Below are 21042 nucleotides of genomic sequence, written 5' to 3' on the forward strand. Positions count from 1 at the left end.
TAAATTAATACTCTATGCTGATATATTGACATAAAGCAATAAAAAGAATAATCTATATATGAGTTTATCTAGTTCCTTTAGACACTAGAGAAATAGATGGATCTCTAATATATGGAGGAGTAATAGATAAAATAATTAAGTATCAAGATTCTTTAAAGCATATAGACAGAGGCCTAGAAGTATCTAGAGAAACTGAAATACTATAAAGAAATAATAGTATTCCTGTAGAAGGTAGAAGATATTATATTTAAATATTAAAAGACTAAGGCCGATAAATGATGAAAGTTTAAAGATTTTATAAGGAGATCTAGAAAGAATAACAGCTTAAGAAAATAATTAGAGTATAGAGAATAAGAGTCTCAAACAAATCTAAGATCTCTAAAAGGAGGATCTTATAGGTCTGGTATAAGCTGAAATTAAGATAGAAATCATATAAATAGTCGAAATTGTTTTAATTATAATTAATCTGAGCACTTTGCCAGCGACTGTCTTAAGCTGAAGGTCGAAGTAGGTTAGAGAAGTATAGATAAGTTAAAAAATTAAAGCCTTGGTTGTTGGGTATAGTAGCTATACTAGGGATTGAACCTGATATTGTATTAGAGAAGAATCTGTAATAGGAACAACTACTAGTTGTAATGATAGAGCTCTTTAATATATTAGGGGTTCTTCTACTCTAGACGCTTATTAATAGTGGTGTCTAGGGCAATTTTATAGACTAAATTCTTATAAAAAGATTTAGGATATACTTAAATAAGATACTTTGAAGGATTAAAGCTATTAATAGATACTAAATTTAATCCTATAGCTAGTATAATATAGATGTTAAGATTGTAGATATTAAAGGACTACTTAGAACTACTAGATATTTATTAAATATGATAAACATAGATGAATATAATGTTATCCTAGGTATACTATGGCTTTAAGCTGCTAATCTAAATATAGATTGGAAAAATCAAATCTAAAAATATAGGGCCTATATTAGCTTAAAAAAAATAGAGATTCTTATTATAGCTATAACATAAAGAGAGCTTTTAGTTAGATATCTAACTTACTGAATATTACCTAATATTCTTAAAACTGAAGATCTATAGCTATACATAATTAGGATTAATAATAGAGACTATATAAAAATACTATTTAATGAATTTTTAAACTAAAAATTAATAATAAAATTAGATTAGAAGATCTTAAAATATTTTTAAAAGTATAAAGATATATTCTTAGAGAAGATTATAGGTATGTTGTCTAAATATATAATATATAATCATATTATTAAACTTAAATCAGACATAACTCCTCCTTATAAATTGATATATAAGTTCACTAAGTCTAAATAAGAGATATTAAAAACATATATAAAAGCAGCTCTAAAGAAAAGATGAATAAAATCATTAAAAAGCCTAATAGAGGCCTCTATCTTATTTATTTTAAAGAAAGATAATAGCCTTTATTTATATATAGACTATTGAGATCTTAATATTATAATAATAAAAGACTAATATCTATTTTTCTTAATATTAAAGACTCTAGATTAACTATTAAAGGCTAAGTATTTCACTAAACTTGATCTTAAAGATATATATCACTATATAAGAATAAGATATAAAGATAAATAAAAGATAGCATTCTAAATTAGATATAGCTACTATAAATATAATATGATATTATTTGGACTAGTTAATATCCCTACTACTTTTTAGACTTATATTAATAAGACTATGTTGAACTTACTTAATATCTGTATAGTGATCTATCTCAATAATATAATTATATATTCAAAGAATCTAGAGAATTATAAAACCTAGATTTAAGAGATTTTAAAAAGATTTTAAATATATTAATTATATTATAAATTAAATAAATATAGCTTTAATACCAATACTATAGAATATTTAGAATTCATAGTATTTCTAAAAGATATTAAGATAGAGAAAAATAGAGTTCAAATTATCTAAAAATAGCTGGAACTATAAATAATAAAAGAAATCTAATTCTTTTTAAGATTTATAAACTTCTATTGCAACTTTATACTAAAGTTTTCTAAGATTATAAAGGCCTTAATCAAACTTATAAAAAAAACAGCAGACAGAACGTCAAAATATTGGAAATAGAAGAAAATCTCTAAATTGTTTATCTTTAAAGCTTTAAAGTCCTTTAGAGAACTCAAGGATCTATTCTATTAAAAGCCTTTATTGCGGCACTTTAATCCTATCTAATCTATATAGTTAAAAATAGACGTCTTTAAAGATACTATAGATGCAGTAATCATTTAATTATTTAAAGATAATATATAGTATCTTATTATCTATTGATTCTGAAAGTTGTAGAAACTAAAGATTAGATATAAGATTTATGATGCTGAACTAATAGCTATAGTTAATATTTTTAAGCACTGGTGGCAATATCTGGAGGGTAGCTAATACATAATAAAGATCTTAATAGACCATAATAATCTGTAGTACTTTACTATTATGAAAGTGTTATTCAGATATCAGACTTAATAAATAGAATATCTATTAATATATAATTTTAATATAGAATACTGTTTAAAATTAAAAAATCTTATAAATATATCTAACCGCTGGCTTAACTATATAAAAAATATAGAAAAGAAAGAATTCTTTCTTTTTATCTTAAAGAAGAAGCTCTGAAGAAGAATACTTATAATTAAATAAAATAATATAAATTCTCCTTTTAGATATAGAGAATCTACAAGTAAATTAATATATAAAGAAGAAAAATAGAAAAATCTTTTTATTATTAATAAAAGTGATTCTTATAGACTTAAAATAGAAAATGCTTTTATAGATAAAAGTATTATTATTAGTATTATAAAGGATTTAAAGCTTTTAATACTGTAATTTCTAGTTATTAAAATTATAAAGATTAAGATAATTTATATAAATATAAAGCTAGATATAAAGACCCTTTTTTAGATCTATTAGTAAGAGGATATCTTTATATAGAAGAAGATAAAAGATCTTTAAGAAGATATTTATAAGGTTAAAAACTTAAATTAAAATATTGAAGATAGTGATTTACTTTAATATAAAAATATAATCTATATACTGTTGGATAAAACTCTACAGTTAGAAATCATAAGAAATAATCATAATGATGTTTAAAAAGAACATTTTAGAAAAGAATAAATTCTAGTGATAGTATATTAAAAATACTACTAGCTAGTAATGAAGATTGATATAGAATATTATATCCAAATCTATATGATATATCAGAAAATAAAAGTATATTAATATAAAGAATATAGCTTATTAAAGCCTTTATTAGTTTCTAGTAAACTATTTAAAATTATAACTATAGACTTTATTATTAAATTATTTTTAATAGAGTAATAAGAGGAGATAATCAATACTATTCTAATTATAGTAGATTCTTTCTTAAAATATTATATCTATCTTTTTATCTAAAAGACTCTGATGACTAAAAGACTGATAAAGCTACTATATGAGCATCTAGTTTAATAGATTATATTATTAAAATATATAGTATTAGACCATGATAAGCTTTTTATCAGTAGATTCTAATAAAGCATATATTTCTATCTCAGAATTATCTATCAGTTGTTCATTATAGTTCATCTTTAATCAGATAGTTAAATTGAATAATAGAACTAATTCATAGAGCATTATCTATATTATTATACTAATTATAAATAAATAGATTGGCTTTAATAGATCTCTATAGTATAGTATATATATAATAATAGCCACTATAGTGTTATAGAGAAAACTCTAATAGAGATATTAATAGGATTTTAAGAAGACCTTTATATAGATATAATAAAAGAATCTTTAAATAAGAATCTTGATATAAAATAAAGAGTAGAGAGACTTTAAATAATATAAGCACAGCTCTGAATAAGATTAAAAATTATAAAAGAGTTTTAAACAAAATTCTATAACTATTAAAGAATAGAAAAGATCTATAAAGTAGAGAATTAGATCATACTTTAAATAAAAAATATAATATCATCCTAATATTCAAAAAAGCTAGATGATTATTAGATAGGTTTTTTTTAAATATTAGAAATATAGAGAATAAATGTCTACTATCTAGATTTAATTCTAAGATATAGAGACTTATACTTAGTATTTTATATATCTTTATTAGAATTATACTATACTGCTATAAAAGACCTTATATTGATAGAATTAATCCTAGTTAATGATGTATTTAAATATATAATATAAGATATTGTATAAGAATAAATTTACAAACAATAAACCCAGTATTTAATCCAATGAAAGAGTTAATCCATTAAAGAAGCAATCTAGAAGCTAATGAAAGCTTTATAAGATATTAAAGCTTTAGATATCTACTTTAAATATAAGGCTGAAGGGTCTATTATAGGAAAGCTATATACTAAATATAGAGAAAGAAACTAAAAAAAGAATAACTTTTAAAATTAGATCTATAGATTATATCTATAATATAAAAAGTTAAACTAAAAATCTAAATCTCTAAAGAGGAATCTAAATATATTTATAAAAGAAGTCTTAAAGGATATATTAAGAATATTATAATATCTAAAGGCTTAATAAACTCTAATATTTAAAGACTAAATAAAAAAAACTATTTATAAAAAATTTAAATATAATTATTTAGATTATGCTATATCTCGAATATATAATAAACTAGATATATAAGATAGTCATTCTATATAAATATTAATCCCATTAAATTTCTATAATTAGGAGTGGATAAACTGTATGAATTATAAAGATTTATAAAGATATTTAGTCTAGCTATTTAATTTGTATTAAATAAAGACTTTAGGATGCTATAATGAATTAATAGGTGTTCATTTCTCTAACTAAGAGCATTTGATATAAATATAGATTTAGTCTACTATATAAAAATTATATCAACTAATTTCTTAAAATGATTGGCTGATTAAAAAGTCTATTAATAGTATATAATTATATTAAGACTTATAATAGCTTTTTTTTAATTCTTAGACTGAGAGTATATCTTCCTAACTATCTTATAAGTGAGAGACTTTTATTTAGTTGATATCTATAATTTATTAATAAACATCTAAATATATAAAGTGGAATATTTAGATATATAAAAAGAAGATATTTAATATATAAAATTAAATATTTGAATAGGCTAAGCAGATAATAATATATAGAGAAGAATATTCACCATCTTATAATTAGTTATAGATTTTTTCAAGTGTTTGTAATGTGCATAGAGATTAATAACCACATTATTATAGATGAGATTGAGCTTGTTGTTAAGGGTTTGAAGGTATTATTAGCAGGGCAGAGGGCCCTTATATCTATAAGATTGTAGAGATATAATAGACTTTAGGTGGAAAGCAAAATAAGTATAGTAGGTAGATGAATGACACATAAGTGAGGGAATGCAAGACACAGATACAGGCGAGGGGGTGTAAGGTGTAAGGGCAGGCAAGGAACACGCAGGAGAGACTGAGTGAGTGTAAGCAGTAGGTGGGTGTAGGAAGCTTTGTTCTTCTATTAGCTAATCTTAGTTCATAAAAGTATTATGAATGGTGTTAGTTATTTTCTTATTCTATTTTATAAGTAAAAAGACAATCTTATTTTTTGAAAAAGATGAGAAAAAATAGGTAAGGGGGGGTAGTATATAGACAAATACATAGGCACATAAACCTTTATATAGATAGTGAGACACTATTCCACGTTAATATTAGACTCTTTAATAGACATGTGTATAAATGTGTAAAGAGATGAATCTATAGATATATATATATATATATGTATAATCTTATTTATTTACATAGAGACAACATAGGACTAAAGAAAATAGAAAAATTATATAAAGAGGTAGCGCACTGGACAGAATAATGTTATAAAAGAAAAGAAAATTTCTAAAGATGTAATAAATAGATAAATATTTATAATAATAATAATGTAGATATAGCATATAGTGATGAACCCATTTATCCATCTGCTAAGCAATGTGTATAACAACTAGTATATAATGTAGCTGTATTAATGCTAAGCTATTATCTATTAGATCATCTCTAATCTATCATATATCCTAGAATCAGCTTAGGAATGCTAATTCTATTAAAAAGGAGGATAATGTGAGACTTTATATGTTATAAGAGGTCTATAATTTTTCAGTGTTTTTAAGACATCTTTAAAGGACTTTACAGCGCTGCTACTAAGGCATTAGCTAGCTAAGACATTATATAATCTATATTTACAGCCATATATACTGTAGATTAGCAATTAGTCTGTATCTGATTAAGCTCTATGTTCGACCAATAAATCCCAATGTTTACCTGCTTTCCAGTAACCATCTCACAGCTCTATCATTATAACTAGTAGTTATTTCTACTATAGATTCTTTTTTAATATAATATTAAATTTAATCTCTAATATAGCTATTATATTTAATAACTAGAATTTCAATTTTTTAACTTATTTATATCTTTCTAATCTACTTAAATCTTTAACTTAGAATAATTACTAATAAAATATCTAAATTAATTATAATTAAAATAGTTTTAACTATTTATATAATTTCTATTTTAATTTTAGCTTATATTAAATCTATAGAATCCTTCTCTTAGAGATTCTAAATTCATTTAAAACCTTTATTCTCTATATTCTAACTGCTTTTTTAAGCTGTTATCTTCTCTAAATCTTTTATAAAATCTTTAAACTTTTATTATCTATTAGCCTTAATCTTCTAATATTTAGATATAATATTTTCTATCTTTTATAAGAATATTATTATCTTTTTATAGTGTTTTAGCTTCTTTAAATACTTTTAAACTTTTATCTATATACTCTAAAGAATCTTAATATTTAATTATTTTATCTATTATTTTTCTATATATTAGAGATCTATCTATTCCTCTAATATCTAAAGGAACTAGATAAACTTATATATAGATTATTCTTCTTATTACTTTGTATTAGTATATCAATATAAAATATTAATTTAAAGAAATTTAAGATTATTAAAAATTTAATAAAAATAGTTTTTAAAATCATTCTAATTTATATTAATTATATCCCTATATTCCTTTTAGAATAAAAAGTACTATAGAAACTAAGATTAATCTAGATTATCTAATACTTTATTAATCTTATATTTTAAATATATATTATACTACTCTAAATATCTTCTAAATTAGAATTTAGCTCTTCTAATGAATATCTTATACTTATTATAGTTTTTTTATTATAAAGATAGTTTAGTTTAAATCTTAAAGAATATTTCTTTTTTAATATTTTAATTTAAAGATACTTTTCTCTTATATTTATATCTTTAAAGATAAGATTTTAAATTTAATTTTAATTCTATAGTATATTCTATTTTAGTTTTATTATTTAAGTTTATTATTTTAGATATTTATTAGCTATTTTTAATTTAAAAAAAGTTATAGAGTTTAATTACTTCTTAGTAAATTAGATATAAATCTTGTTTATAATTATTAATTTAGAATTATATCTTTAATATTCTTTCTATAGTATTTCTATAAGTTTATTAATATCTTTGAATTTATATTAAAGTGTTGTTTTCTTTGATTTATTTAAAAGTTATTTAGAGATAATAGTTATTAGTATACTTCTAATAATAATTATTTCTAAATAATTATTAATTTTTTACTCTGAGGTTTAAAGCAATCAGAATATGAGATAGTTATTGGAAAATAGATAAATATTAGAATTTATTAATTGAATGTAAGGCTTAGTTAGATATAGATTGATTATTGATTTATGGTATATATAGCTGTAGATATAGATTATATAGTATCTTAGCTAGCTAGTATCTTGGTAGCGGTGCTGTGAGGTCCTCTGAAGGTGTCTCAGAGGCGCTGAAGGGTTATAGACCTCTTATAACATGTAGGGCCTCACATTTATTATAAAGAAATAGATTTTTAGATTATAGTATAGTATTCTCTTATTATAGATTAAAAAATTTAATATACTAGATTTACTAACTAGATTTAATAAAGAAAAAAACTATCAATGTCTTTAGAAATCACTAGACAGTCTATTTATACTGAATAATAATCTATAGATTGATAATCATCTATTTATATAGATTAAATATATAAAGTATAATAGTAAAGATATATATCTACTTAAAGATCTAGCTTTAATATAATATTATTTCTTTATAATTATTGAGATTTATAAGGAATAACTATTTATTGATTTAATTATTCTAATTATCTATTAAATGACATAGATAAAATATAAGAATATCTAAGCTAAGATAATCATAGTTATTAAAATATAATTCTTTCTTAAAAATAGTTTATATCATCTAGAGACTATATTAGATAATAATATAAAAATCTTTTAAATAAAAGATTATATCTTTAAATATAAAGATTTATTTATTAGTATACTAGTAGATTTAAGCTAAAAAAATCTCAAATCAATTAATATAAAATCTAAATAATCAATTCACTAGTAACTTAGTAATTAAATTAAAAATATTATTAAATAATTATTAATCTTAGAAATTAATTAATTTAGCTATAATAAAATAGCAGGAATTATTACTAGCTATAATATAAAGATATATAAAGATAATCATCTAGCAGTTATAGATTAATTAAAAGAGATAAAATATATAATTTCTAATGATCTTTCATTGCTACTATTTTAAATATTAGAATAATACTGTAGCAAAAAAGATAAAAATAAAATTATATAATTGATTAGAAATAGAATATTAAATAATAATAAAGCTTTACTAAAGGATTATATAATTAAGTATAATTTTTATAATAATAATAATTTCATTTAATTAACTATGATTGATTATAATTAACAATATTTTACTCATATTTAATATCTTTAATTAGATCTAATATTGCTTATTGATAGATTAAAAGAGCAATATCTCTTTAAAGATCTAATAGATATAGATATAGTTCTAATAATACAATATTTATTATTAGATTAAAATATATTATTATTAAGTATATATATTTTAAAAATCATTAATAGAATTTTAATTGGTCTATATTTAGATAAAGATATTAAGTAGTTAGATATTTAATTAATTTATATAGTGTAACTCTCTATAAAGATTATAATGAAGTATAATCATAGATATAGATAAAACTTATTAAATACTGTTATAATATAGTAATAATTTAAACTTCTTTATAAATATAGAAATCTAATAATTATTATATAGATTTTCTAGATTAATGCTAAATAGATAAGCAGTAATTTTAGTCATTTTTATGTATAAAATAATTTTAGAAATATGTTAAGATTTTAAAATAATTAGTAATAATATGGATTAATCTTGAATAATTTAATATTTACTTTACAGTTGATTCTATTGATTAATATTAGTAACAGAGATAGATAGTAAAAAATAAAGAATAGACTATATTAATAGATTAATATTATATCTAAATATCATTGATTAATATCTATCTATATTCTATTATAATATATAATAATAAAATATTGAATATAGAGATTATTATTAAATAAGATTTATAATAAAGCTTTATATTAATTAATTAAATAATATTTATTATCTTTTTAATAGTATATAATATTATAATATAATAAGACTTATTTTTAGTTAATATTATAAAAATTATATCTATCATGATGGTATAAATACTTTAATTTAATAGAAAGCAATAATATTTCTGGAATTTTATTAGATAAATAAATAATATTAGAATATTATAATATAATATTTTTAAATAATAGAAGTTTAAGGAATTTATAATTATGAAAAGATAATTCATATTGCTTTTAGAGATAATATTATAGATATTTCTTTATATAATAAATATGATGTATAATATATAATATAACTTATTATTTTATAAAGATTAGTAAATAAAAAAAGATCTTAATAATCTCTATAGTTAAGAGAAAAGAAGACTATAGAAAGATATCTAATTATTATTAAATATCTTTTTTAAATATTATTCTAATACTGTTTAGTAATCATTATATAATAAATAAATAAAGATATTACTTATAATCATTTTTTTAGATATTATTTTTATAAACTATAAGAAGGCTAATTCTAATATAACTTAATAATAAATATATTAATCTAATAGTTTATAGAGAATAATCTATATAAAGATTAAAGTAATTATTTAGAAGATAATAGAAATATTTTAAATCTTTATTATTGTATTAATTGATCTACTATTGTTTTTATTATTCAATATATAAAAAAAAGATAGTATATCTAGCTTATAGATAATTTTATAATATTATTAACATTAAAAATAATAAATTACTTCTATTATAATAGTAATATTAAATAATATCTTAAGTTCTATCTTAAAAAGTATATCTTATTATAATTTTTAATAGTTTATATCTGTAATTTTAATCTATAATTAGTAAATGTATATTTAATACCTTTAAATTTTTTTATAAACTTACTTTTAAGATCTATCTTTTTTTATAATTTATTTTTAAATTGATCTTTAAATCAACTTTTTATAAATTTTAGAAATTAATAATAAATATTTATTAATCTATATTTAATCTCTTTTTAAGTTATTTAGTTAATATAAATATTAAAAGAAAAATATTAAAATATAATTTATTTAAACTAATATATGTCTTTTTAATTTTAAATAGTTTAAGATTTTTTATAATATAAATGATAAGATTCTGATTTAATAAATTATATATTTATAAAAAATAGAAATATAATTATATATATTATTATCTTTTTTTTTATATTAATAATTATGATATTATTTTTAATATATTTATAAAAACTATCTTTTATATAATATATCTATAGAGATTCTATATAAATTAGTATTAGAAAGTAATTTAATAGAAATATCTAATTCTTTTTAAATAATTTATTTAGAAGCTATTCTAATACTTTATAATAATAGTTATATAGAAAAATAAAATTATATAATATTTAATTACTATTTAAAATAGTAATTTAAGAGGATATATTATATATAAGATGTCTAATACAGTCAAATTAATTTTAAATTTTTAAAATTCTTTAAATTGAGATTATTTAAGGTTATTAACTCTAATCTATATATTAATCTTAAATTTGGAAATTCTTTAAATTAGAATTATTTAGAGTTATTAATTTTAATCTATTTAATGTCTTAAGTAGCTATGCTAATTTTAAATTTTAAAAATTTCTTATCATTATTTCTATAGATGGTATTCCTATGGGTCTTAACAGCGTCTTTTCTAATTAGACTTAGCGTTGGGTAGCTTTTATATGGACACCCGTTGGGATTCCACGCAAACTAGTATTAGAACTAGAACCGGACCATTCGGGTTTCAGATCGGTTTTGGTTCGGTTCGAACCGAACCAAATGACAGCCTAATCAGAGGAGTAGGTCGGCGGGTTGGACAGGCGAGCTGGCACTGTAACAAGGGGGGGGGGGGGTTTATTAAATTAAATTAATTATATGTAAGGCTCCTTGGCACTGCCAACCTCTAAATGCCAAAAAGTAATACTGAGGTAATTGGGCCATTGCCCAATTCCAGGGTTGGCACGCTTATAAGCCTCTGTGAGCCTGCAGCGCCCTCGCTGCTGCCAGGCCTCACATTATATTTAATTATAATTATTTTAAACCATTCTTATTAATCCTAGTAATAGGGCATGAGATCACCAAACCCAATCAGACGGCGAAGAAAGGCTGGCAGCCCTGGCAGCCAATTGACAATAAAGTTCAAAGTTCAGGGTTTTAACACATCCCATTGCCAGTGCACGGACCATAACCGTCGTGTTGTGACACAACATGGACAACCCTTCTACCAGTAGGTGTTAGAAATCTAGGTTCAATAGCATTGGTAATTCTTCTCTTCGCCAGGACAAGCCAACAGCACATGAGTATACGTCACCGGGTAAACGATCAATATAGTAGTTTATGAAATTGTAGTTGCTACATCAGAAGCCCACAAAATAATCGGATGTTACTATCAAAATTCTTGTTGGTGTATCCAATATCTTTCAGCAACGTTTAATGAAGAAGCGGCTTACAGGTATTCCAGAGGAAATACAATCAATTTATTATGGTCCATCTCTTGATTTATACTGGAAGTTCAATCAGTAAGATTATAAAAATATTATAAATAGCTGAAGCAAGGAGTAGCCGCGAATAATATTTCTATGTATGATGATAACTGTATTACGTCATAGTGTATGTATCTTAGCTTGCATTCATCTTATTTGGGCGATGATAGTCTGTTGCGGAGCATTCAAAAGCGCCAAAAAGGTACAAAGTTGGTTATGTAGGTTCAGCGTATAATATATTTTGAGCTGAGAGATCCCTCTTTTTACCGCTTATCTCGTATATCCTTTGTCAAGCTTAGGCCCATCTTACTATACTCTACTGTGGAAACGACTTATTAGACAGTTGCCTGCACCTAGAGATTATATGTAACTGACTAGTGGTATATGCGTCGCTAAGTTCGGGAGCTGCATGCATAGTGCAATTGCCACTCGCAGTGATTAGGCTTTCTAGCTGAAAGAGCATAGCGGGGTATGCTATGAGGGTATGCATCGGCCCACTAGACTTATTCAATGGTTAGCAAAGCCACAGGGAATATGCTAGTCCTTACATTGGTAGCTTGCGCTGAATATGATGTCATACATCATGTAATGTAGGAATGAGGAAAGACCTATCATAAATTGAAAAAGAAGAGCAAGACTTAAATACAGCAGTAACTGCCCCTCTAATGCAGGGTTTTAATTAAATTATACACACTTCAAGTTCAATTTTACCAAAGACGAATTGCTCGTACCTGAAATGCCTGCCCTTTCCAAAGGTACACCTTGCCCACCTTTTTCGTTAGAATGTGTTAACATGTGGTTCCTTCTTTTCAGCATCGGATATCGCCGTTAGTGCTTGGAGCTCTCAAAGCCATAAGATACTCCTCTACGGCCAAAGTGATGATGGTACAATTCATGAGTATAAATATGACGATGGACAATGGACCCACCTAGGACATGTTGCAAAAGCGCGGCCTGCTACTCCTATTGCTGTCACCAGCAACAGAAAGGACTGGGTGGGTAGTCTTCCACCTAAATTTACGGCTGTTCAGAACCCCAATTAATTGATACGGTCCAGATCCGGGTCTTCTTCTTGGATGAGCACAGACGTGTTATTCAAGCGGCCAACAAAGGCAGCAGCTGGGAACTCAAAGTTTGGCCAGTAACTTTGCATGCTGCCTCGCGGCTTGCAGCCCGCAACGATGGGGACAAAGGTTATCGCGCGTTTGGGCAAGCGGAAAATGGGGACCTTATTGAGATGAGTATGTTCCCCATCTGACTATTTGATTCCCAGCAATGAAACGCTAATACGCAACCTCTGTTATGCCAGCTCGCAATAAGACCTCATTCTCCTGGAAGGTCATCTCCAAAAGAGCAGTTCCAGGGACCTGTATTGCGGTTCCGCAGAATGGATTGAATAGGTGAAAATGAAGCCACCCAGGATACTTAAATGCCGAGCTAGGCCTAACCAATGCTCGCAGGCTCTACTTTTCCCAAGTACCCCAAAAGTACGAGCACGAAGGCCTTTTCGACATATTCCCGGGCCTAAAAAACGATATTTGTGTCAAGGCAGTTAAGACTGTAGGTGACTGGGTGACCAATTTGATTCCTGCTCAACAGCCAGATATGGAACTGGTTGCATACAAGTCAGATGGGCCTGGGTCTCCATGGACTAGTACTACCTTGGCCACTGCAAAGCCAAACATGCAGATTGCGGTTACCGACTGTGAGCCTGGGTTGGATCTTCTTTATACGAACCATGGTAAGGTCTATGAATTAAGGAAAGATGGTTTTAATGCCGATATTTCTGACGGCCCTGTTGCTATTGTGAACCGAGGCGGCAATAAAGTTGCCGCTTTTTGGCACGATGCCGAGGATCCAACGAAGATCGATTGGGCTGAAGGTACACCTGGTAGCTTGCATCCGAGGAGAGCTTTTAACTAAGCCCAATTCGGTATTCTAGGCTGAAGAGTTGGAAGGCTCAGATTATATGTAGAGGTCCTGTAATGCTTCTGATGGAAGTAACCCTTTCACCACATACTTGATTTCAATGTGCACATCCCCTTCACCTCCTTTGCATCACATAAGTTTTCGTTCTTTTTTCATAGAAGCAATCTATAGCCATATATTGGCAGCAAGGCTGTTGGTTGTCATTTCTATTCGATATCAATGACATGCTATAGATTTAAAGAATTGAGGCAGAGTGACGTAATTATTAGAGCAGTGAGAGCAGGATCTGCACCTGGCCGTCACCCTAGGTCAGGCAAGTATTGTCTAGTACAGTCGGTGCGAATCTTGTGATGAGATGAGACTAGCCACATTTAGCCTGATCACTGCACAAACACATAAATCCCGAGCACAGAATAAATTCACTGCATCTGATGCATCAAAAACCCCCACCGGTCGCTCCTTTAGGCACTCTCTCCTATCCTAAATCTCCCCTTAGCAGTATAGCAAATACAAGTCACAATATGGTTTGCTTATATGTATGGTGAGTTAGCACATGTTGCTCCAGTCCTTGCAACCGCGATTTTTTGAGGTCCGTAGCTTTCAGATGGGTCACCTAGCTCCCAGAAACTGCGAGATCACTAAGTCACGTGCGGTTCCTAATACCCAGCATGTCCCAAACCTTTTGACCAAAGTAATTTCATCTGCTCACTGAACAGAGGGGTGAGCAAAGTTGAGGGATGAATTTGCTTTCCATCACATTTTGGTGGTTGCTCCCCTCCCCCCTTTACTAGAACCTTCTTCGACCAACGTCCTCATTCTATCACGGTCGGTTCGCAACATGGAGCCAAGACTCCCTCTCTCAAAGCTCGAAATGATCTAGCACATGACATTGAGCAAATCACTGACTGCTTCGCAAATGGCTAAAGCTGCTGAATGTAATAAGCGTTCCATCATCAACATCAGGAACAACCTCCGCCGGTTTTGAAATGTTAGAGCACCCGTAACTCGAGTCGGTCGACGACGATGCATAACTCCTCTGATGATAGAAGCACTGTGTGATCGCCGCCTGGAAAAGCTTGGGTTATATGTGGACAAGATGACCCTCTTTTTATGGGAGGAGTTCCGTGAGAAGGTCACAAACTCGAGCCTCAAACGGGCTCTTGCTTCAGTCTGTTGGTCGAAGAAGGTGGCTCGACAGAGAGCAAAAGAACAGAATGCGGATTTACGAGATTTCTATATGCATAATCTGTCGGACTTTCAGTCGTATCACTTGGTCGATGTGGATGAGTCTGGATGCGATAATCGAATTGGGTTCAGACGGACAGGCTGGTCTCCATTAGGTACGGCACCAATACAGGTAGCCAACTTCCATCGCGACCAGCGGTATCAGATACTGCCCGCATATTGTCAAGATGGAATAGTGCTCTCTCGTATATTTCAAATGTCCACGGATTCTGCAGCCTTCGAGGACTTCATTGGTCAGCTTCTTCAGCATTGTGGAAGATGGCCTGAGCCAATGTCCTTCCTAGTCATGGACAATGCATCTTTCCATCGTTCTGATCGTACCAAGGAATTGTGTACTGAAGCAGGAGTGAAGCTAGTATATCTGCCACCTTATTCACCTAACTTGAATCCTATTGAGGAGTTCTTCTCGGAATTGAAAGCATTCATTAGACGGAATTGGGTGCGTTATGAAAAATACCTAGAGCAAGGGTTCCACACTTTCCTTGAGTGGTGTTGTGAGGTTGTGGGGTCTCGAAAGCAGAGTGCTTTAGGTCATTTCCGACATGCTGGCGTGGTCATTGGGACTTAGTGCACACCCTGGATCGAAATCAGTTTCACCACTTATATACAGAGACTCTATCTTGAACGCTCTTCTGAAACTTATTATACCTATTGCGGTTACTCTACCGCTGACCCCGCGTCTCGGCGATATTTTGATACAGGCGTAAATAACAACATAAAAATAGATGGTATATTGAACTTGTATGGCTTCAGCAGCTTCTAGAATGTCGACCTTGCAAAGAAAGCAAACAACGGGGGAAATCTGTCTGGTTAAGCCACAGTCCCTCGCAAGGTCCGAATCCCGGTCTATCAACCAGTCCACACTCTACCCCAGAGTTAGACAAAGTCGGTTGTATAGTATACAGTAATAGTGAGTTATGCTTTTCACGTCGTGTGGCACCCTTGATTGGCATCTGGAGGCTGCTAGCCTCTAACTAATCCGGATTGTGCTGACGTTAGACCGTTGAATACGTCAGGGCTTTGAAACGAGAACGATGACCGCTGCCTCGTATAATTGCAATGACCTTGATTTCCAAGCATACGATATTTTGCATGACGATTCGCAATATGCCCCCGCTCCAGGATATTCCGCTCGCACGCCTGCTTCAAGATCCGAACGTGACTCACCGAGTTATCACTCCTAGGATGGGGTGGAAGGTCAGTCCCAACACGACCCGGAAAGCTCTAGATCGCTCCAATTATCTGAATGGAACGTGGGAATGTCGACTGACGAGATTCCGGCAAGCTGCATCCCGTATACAATAGAGTGGAAAGCCATGGTGAATAAGAAAGCGATTTCGCGAGACACGGAAGAAGACGTAGCCCTGACACCGAGTGCTTACTGGCCAATGGTCCTGAAGGGTAAGTTTGAAAAAATGTTAGAAGGCAAAACCTCCAGTAAAGGAAGGGTAAGAGCGGATGACACCTCGATTTTTGTGTCGATGAACGATCACTTCCAACGCGATCTAATGAAACGATTTGATTATCTTGATATCGACCGAACTGCTGTGGAAAAACAGCTGCTTAGGTGGGGTACGCTCTTTTGTCGAGGCAAGAAACTGCGGTTAAGTATTACGTTTAAATTTGTGGAGGATAACCACCTCTCCCGAACTACCTCGGGTAGGGTCGATAAAAGAGGGAGGTCATCGGTCACTAATCGGATGCTCAACGAGCGGGACGTTCAACTGAATGCTGAAGAGACTGCATCTGGGCAAGAATCTGTTTGGCGGGCTGTACACAACTTGATGCGTTGTCCTTCCCCCTCATGCCACCTTGGCCACATTGCTGGCAAGACCCACATGGGAAAAAGCACTATGCGTTAAGGAGCCACCATTTAAAGCGTCTTATCGCCCTTGTATAGAAAGGCAACACCTTGCAGTCTCATGACGACGTCTTGGAGAATTTCCGTGAATAACTATATATGGAAGAACAGCAGAGAATGGAAAGCCAACAATCGAAGAACAAGATGGCCGGCATTCCAGGAGGCTGTCCTATACATATCAATACCAACGGCATCCCTCACTCAGAGGCTTCCAACCTCACCGCAGCTCCATCAATTCTTCCGCCACCGAAAGAACATATTCAGGATACTATAAACGTTCCTGGACTTCGAGATGTGGCAGCCAGATAATACAGTGTATGGCATGAAACCAATGTCGCTGATGACAATTTAATAGCCCAATTTCGACAAGCGCGCGATATCGCGCTAGCGAATGGTCTAGATCTTCAATTGACCTACGAGGACCAAGATCCGTCATTCTTTATTGATCAAGGGATCATGGTAGGTATTGCCCGACAAGTTGTAAGAGACATTGTGAAACGGGCTAGCTCTTCGACTAGGTAGGGATAGACCTAGAATGGATCGCTCATAGACTCGCTCGCTGGGCTTAGGAACCACCCAGAAACATGATCACTTGGGTCGAGGATGAGAATTCCAGTCTGTTCTGTCGAGCATTTTAATTTCGTGAAAATATTCATCTTCGGCCACCTGTAACGCATGTCCTGAAAGACATGCTTGACTTAAAAGACACCCAGGTATCTATTAATGGTAGTCAACATGTCAGGTTAATAGATCCAGAGAGCTTATCAATATATCATACTGAATTCGGTCAGCTTTCCTGCGTGGCGAATGACCTGGTGCCCAAAATACCCTCTCGAATTACTGACACACTATGGCCACCAGGACCTAGGAAAATAGAAGATAGAGGTAAATTTCTTGCGACAAGATAGACAATCCCTTATTGTATCTGCATTCGCAAATCTGCTAGTATCAGCAGGGAAGCAGCATTCTGGGCTTAGATACGGACAGGATGTAGACTTGAGTATCTTCGGATATAAGTCGTTGGGGGTTGTCAGATTCCTCGTGGGTGAACGCACGCTGTTGCCAATCAGTTGCTGATATTATTAGTAACAAGCCAACTTAGTTCACAGCAAACACACTTTGGTTCCACTAACGTATGACCAAGCTAGGGCAGGCTCGACAGCCAACTTCAGCCATTTTGATACTCCTTAAATATGCAAAAAAATATAAATCCAAATAAACAAATACTCAATGTCAATATTTATGTATGCAGGTGGAAGATCATATATTTATAGGGATCATATGATTCGTGGCTCAGCTGCAAGGCAAGCGGAGCGCAGCCTAGATACATATCGGAAAAAGGAAGGCATGAACAACTGTTTCACACATGGCTACTAATATAATCCTAGATATTGAAGAATGTTAAATAGTACAGAGAAGCCGGCGTAAATAGACATATTTTCCATTTCCTCTACTATTCTTAATAATTAATTCTTTTCTACTCATTCTTTTTATCACACAAAGCCTTGACGTTCACCTCTTTTGGCGCTATCACCCCCAATTCCTAATACTATTGCTTTTTTCAATATAGATTCTGGAGCCACGCCTATCGTTACCCCCAATACAGAATAGGAAAGCCTCAATAAAGAAATTATCAGAGAACCTATTATTGTCGCCCGCGACTCGAGCCATTTGGATATCTTCGTTCATCATATTAGCCTGTCATACCTTACCATATCCTGGAATGGCTATTACTGGAGTGAATAGGTGTACCTTGGAGGGACATTCTACAACCCCCCGGCAGTTGCTGCTCTAAGCGCCAACCATATTGTATTGTGTGGTTCTGGTAGTAATACAGAGCGATCTATGCTCAGTAAAAGCTGGAAGGATGGACATTGGTCTGGACAATGGCAACATGTTGGTGGGTCATCATTTGTCGGAAATTTTGACTTTGTTGCTAATGGTAAAGGGGGAGGGGGGGGGGTGGGGGGGTGAGTTTTTTGCTATCAATTGTTGGGCAATTGTTGGGGGGCTTTATTGCACAAACATCACGGTGAAAATGGTTGGCAAGATAGATATGGGGTATTCCATGAGATTGGACGTGGAGCGCTTGAGGGTCTCATAGTTGACGGTCCCACAGCTTTTGTGTCTAGGGATGGAGCTATTGACATTTTCGTCCGGGGAAAGACTGGCCTCCTAGGGAAAAAGTTAGAAGAAGAAACTTGGTCGCCATCAGGCAAGAACATAAATAACCTGGTTGGCTCAGTCCTCAGCAGAGCAGCTGCTATATCCTTAAAAGACGGCAAGGTTTGAAGTCTTTACCCGCAACCAGCACAATGCAGTATCCCAAAGGTCTGCTCACAATCCCGACGCTAACTGGGAATCTCATGATGGGCAGATTTTGGATGCACCAAATATTGTGGCAACAGAACACAATGGCTACGAGATTTTCTGCCGTAAAACTGATAACCAAGTTTATCGCAAAAAATACAATGGGAGCCTGTGGATCCCTGCTTCGTCTGCTTGGAACTCAATCGAAGGCAATGTTGGAAGCGGGCCCGTTCCCGCCCCTGCAAACTTTGAGCGTAAGTGGGTTTTTGCTCGTGGAAATGATGGTGCTTTACATTATTAGAAGGGAAACTCTTTGACATAAGTTACTTGAAGACAACAGTTATAGTCAGTTTAATTCACATGTCATTTCTGTTGGATTCATGGCGATAATAGTGTATATATATATAATCTCCATGCTTCAGAAAATTGGTTTTAAATAAGCAAATATCTACATGGTATTCCAAAAGCTTGGACGCGGTGATGGCCCATTGCTCACACTTCACATTTATTATAGTTGGTCACTTAATAAGTTCATTGGAATATGCAAGGAACTGTCGGTAAGTAATCATTGACCAGAAATTTGGAGCTACTATTGACAACTTGAACTCCCAACTGTTCAGGGATTTAAATCTATAAGATCGAAGAACCAATCAGATCACAGTATTCTAGAATATTATGATAACCTAACCCATGAGCGTTTCACTCTTTGAAACTTATAGAAGCAGATGGTATGGATCACCCTACCGGTGGTGGATCGATTGCTTCTACGAAAACTAGTGGGAAAGGTATAGGTATTGCCAACAGATCTAAGATTTAAGAGGCCAAGTGCCTCATTCACCAGAACCCAACAACCAACTGCTCCCGGTGTATCAGATATTGTTATAGCGAAGGCATATATCTTTGTCAACTCGACTAGATATTTATTGTCAACGTGCAGCTAGATCATTTCCTGTGCATGTAACTCGGATGCTGGCATTTCTGATGCTTAGTTGTCGGCTTGTATACTTCCAATGGGCAGATACAGAGATATTCAAAGGACGTCATCCAGATAGCGATGTAGGCAACGGTAAACCATACTGCTATTAATGCTTCACAATAGCGAATAAGAAACGTTCTCAAAGGTACATCTTTTTGAAGTTCGTTAAAGTACCTCTTGGCTAGCACCGTAGCATCAAGCACATTGAGTATCTGTATATTGAGTGCAGCACTTAGTTAGATCTAAGCCCAAGTTACTTACTAGATAAACCAATAGAACCTGCTGTTTCAAGGTAACGTGCACCTTGTTAAAAGGATCTACTTCCAGAGTTTATCTTGAAAAGCCTATCCCCAATAATAAGATTATTAAGAAGTCGAATAATTACTTTTTATATCTACAGCAAAATATTGATATAAATCCATTGGAATTCTCTATCCTTATATTAGTCCATTTTAATAACCCCTCTTAAAATTAATACTACTAAGGAATAGATCCATCATATTACATAGAGTTATATTAGCAGACTACAACTATTAATTTAGAAATAATCTAAAAAAGAAAGAAATCCATTATTTATCAAATCAAAAACCGAAAAAGAGCAACTTAGAATAGAACAAGTTTATTAAGCGGCATATAGATCACATTTAAGACTCATCACAAAATATATATATATAATAATACTATA

At 30.7% G+C, this 21042-nt stretch overlaps 1 protein-coding gene across 1 annotated transcript; it reads left to right on the plus strand.

Annotated features, from left to right (window-relative positions):
- Positions 1 to 12704: 12704 nt before the first annotated feature.
- BGW36DRAFT_371047 (uncharacterized protein) lies at positions 12705 to 14162 on the plus strand. Its single transcript, XM_046215317.1, has 5 exons — positions 12705 to 12791; positions 12850 to 13031; positions 13094 to 13277; positions 13346 to 13436; positions 13497 to 14162. Exons 1-5 carry the CDS (start codon positions 12773 to 12775, stop codon positions 13957 to 13959), a joined length of 939 nt encoding a protein of 312 aa, XP_046074873.1. The 5' UTR covers positions 12705 to 12772; the 3' UTR covers positions 13960 to 14162.
- Positions 14163 to 21042: the final 6880 nt, after the last annotated feature.

This window comes from Talaromyces proteolyticus (genome assembly GCF_021365285.1).
Source record: "Talaromyces proteolyticus strain PMI_201 chromosome Unknown BGW36scaffold_3, whole genome shotgun sequence".
NCBI lineage: Eukaryota > Fungi > Ascomycota > Eurotiomycetes > Eurotiales > Trichocomaceae > Talaromyces > Talaromyces proteolyticus.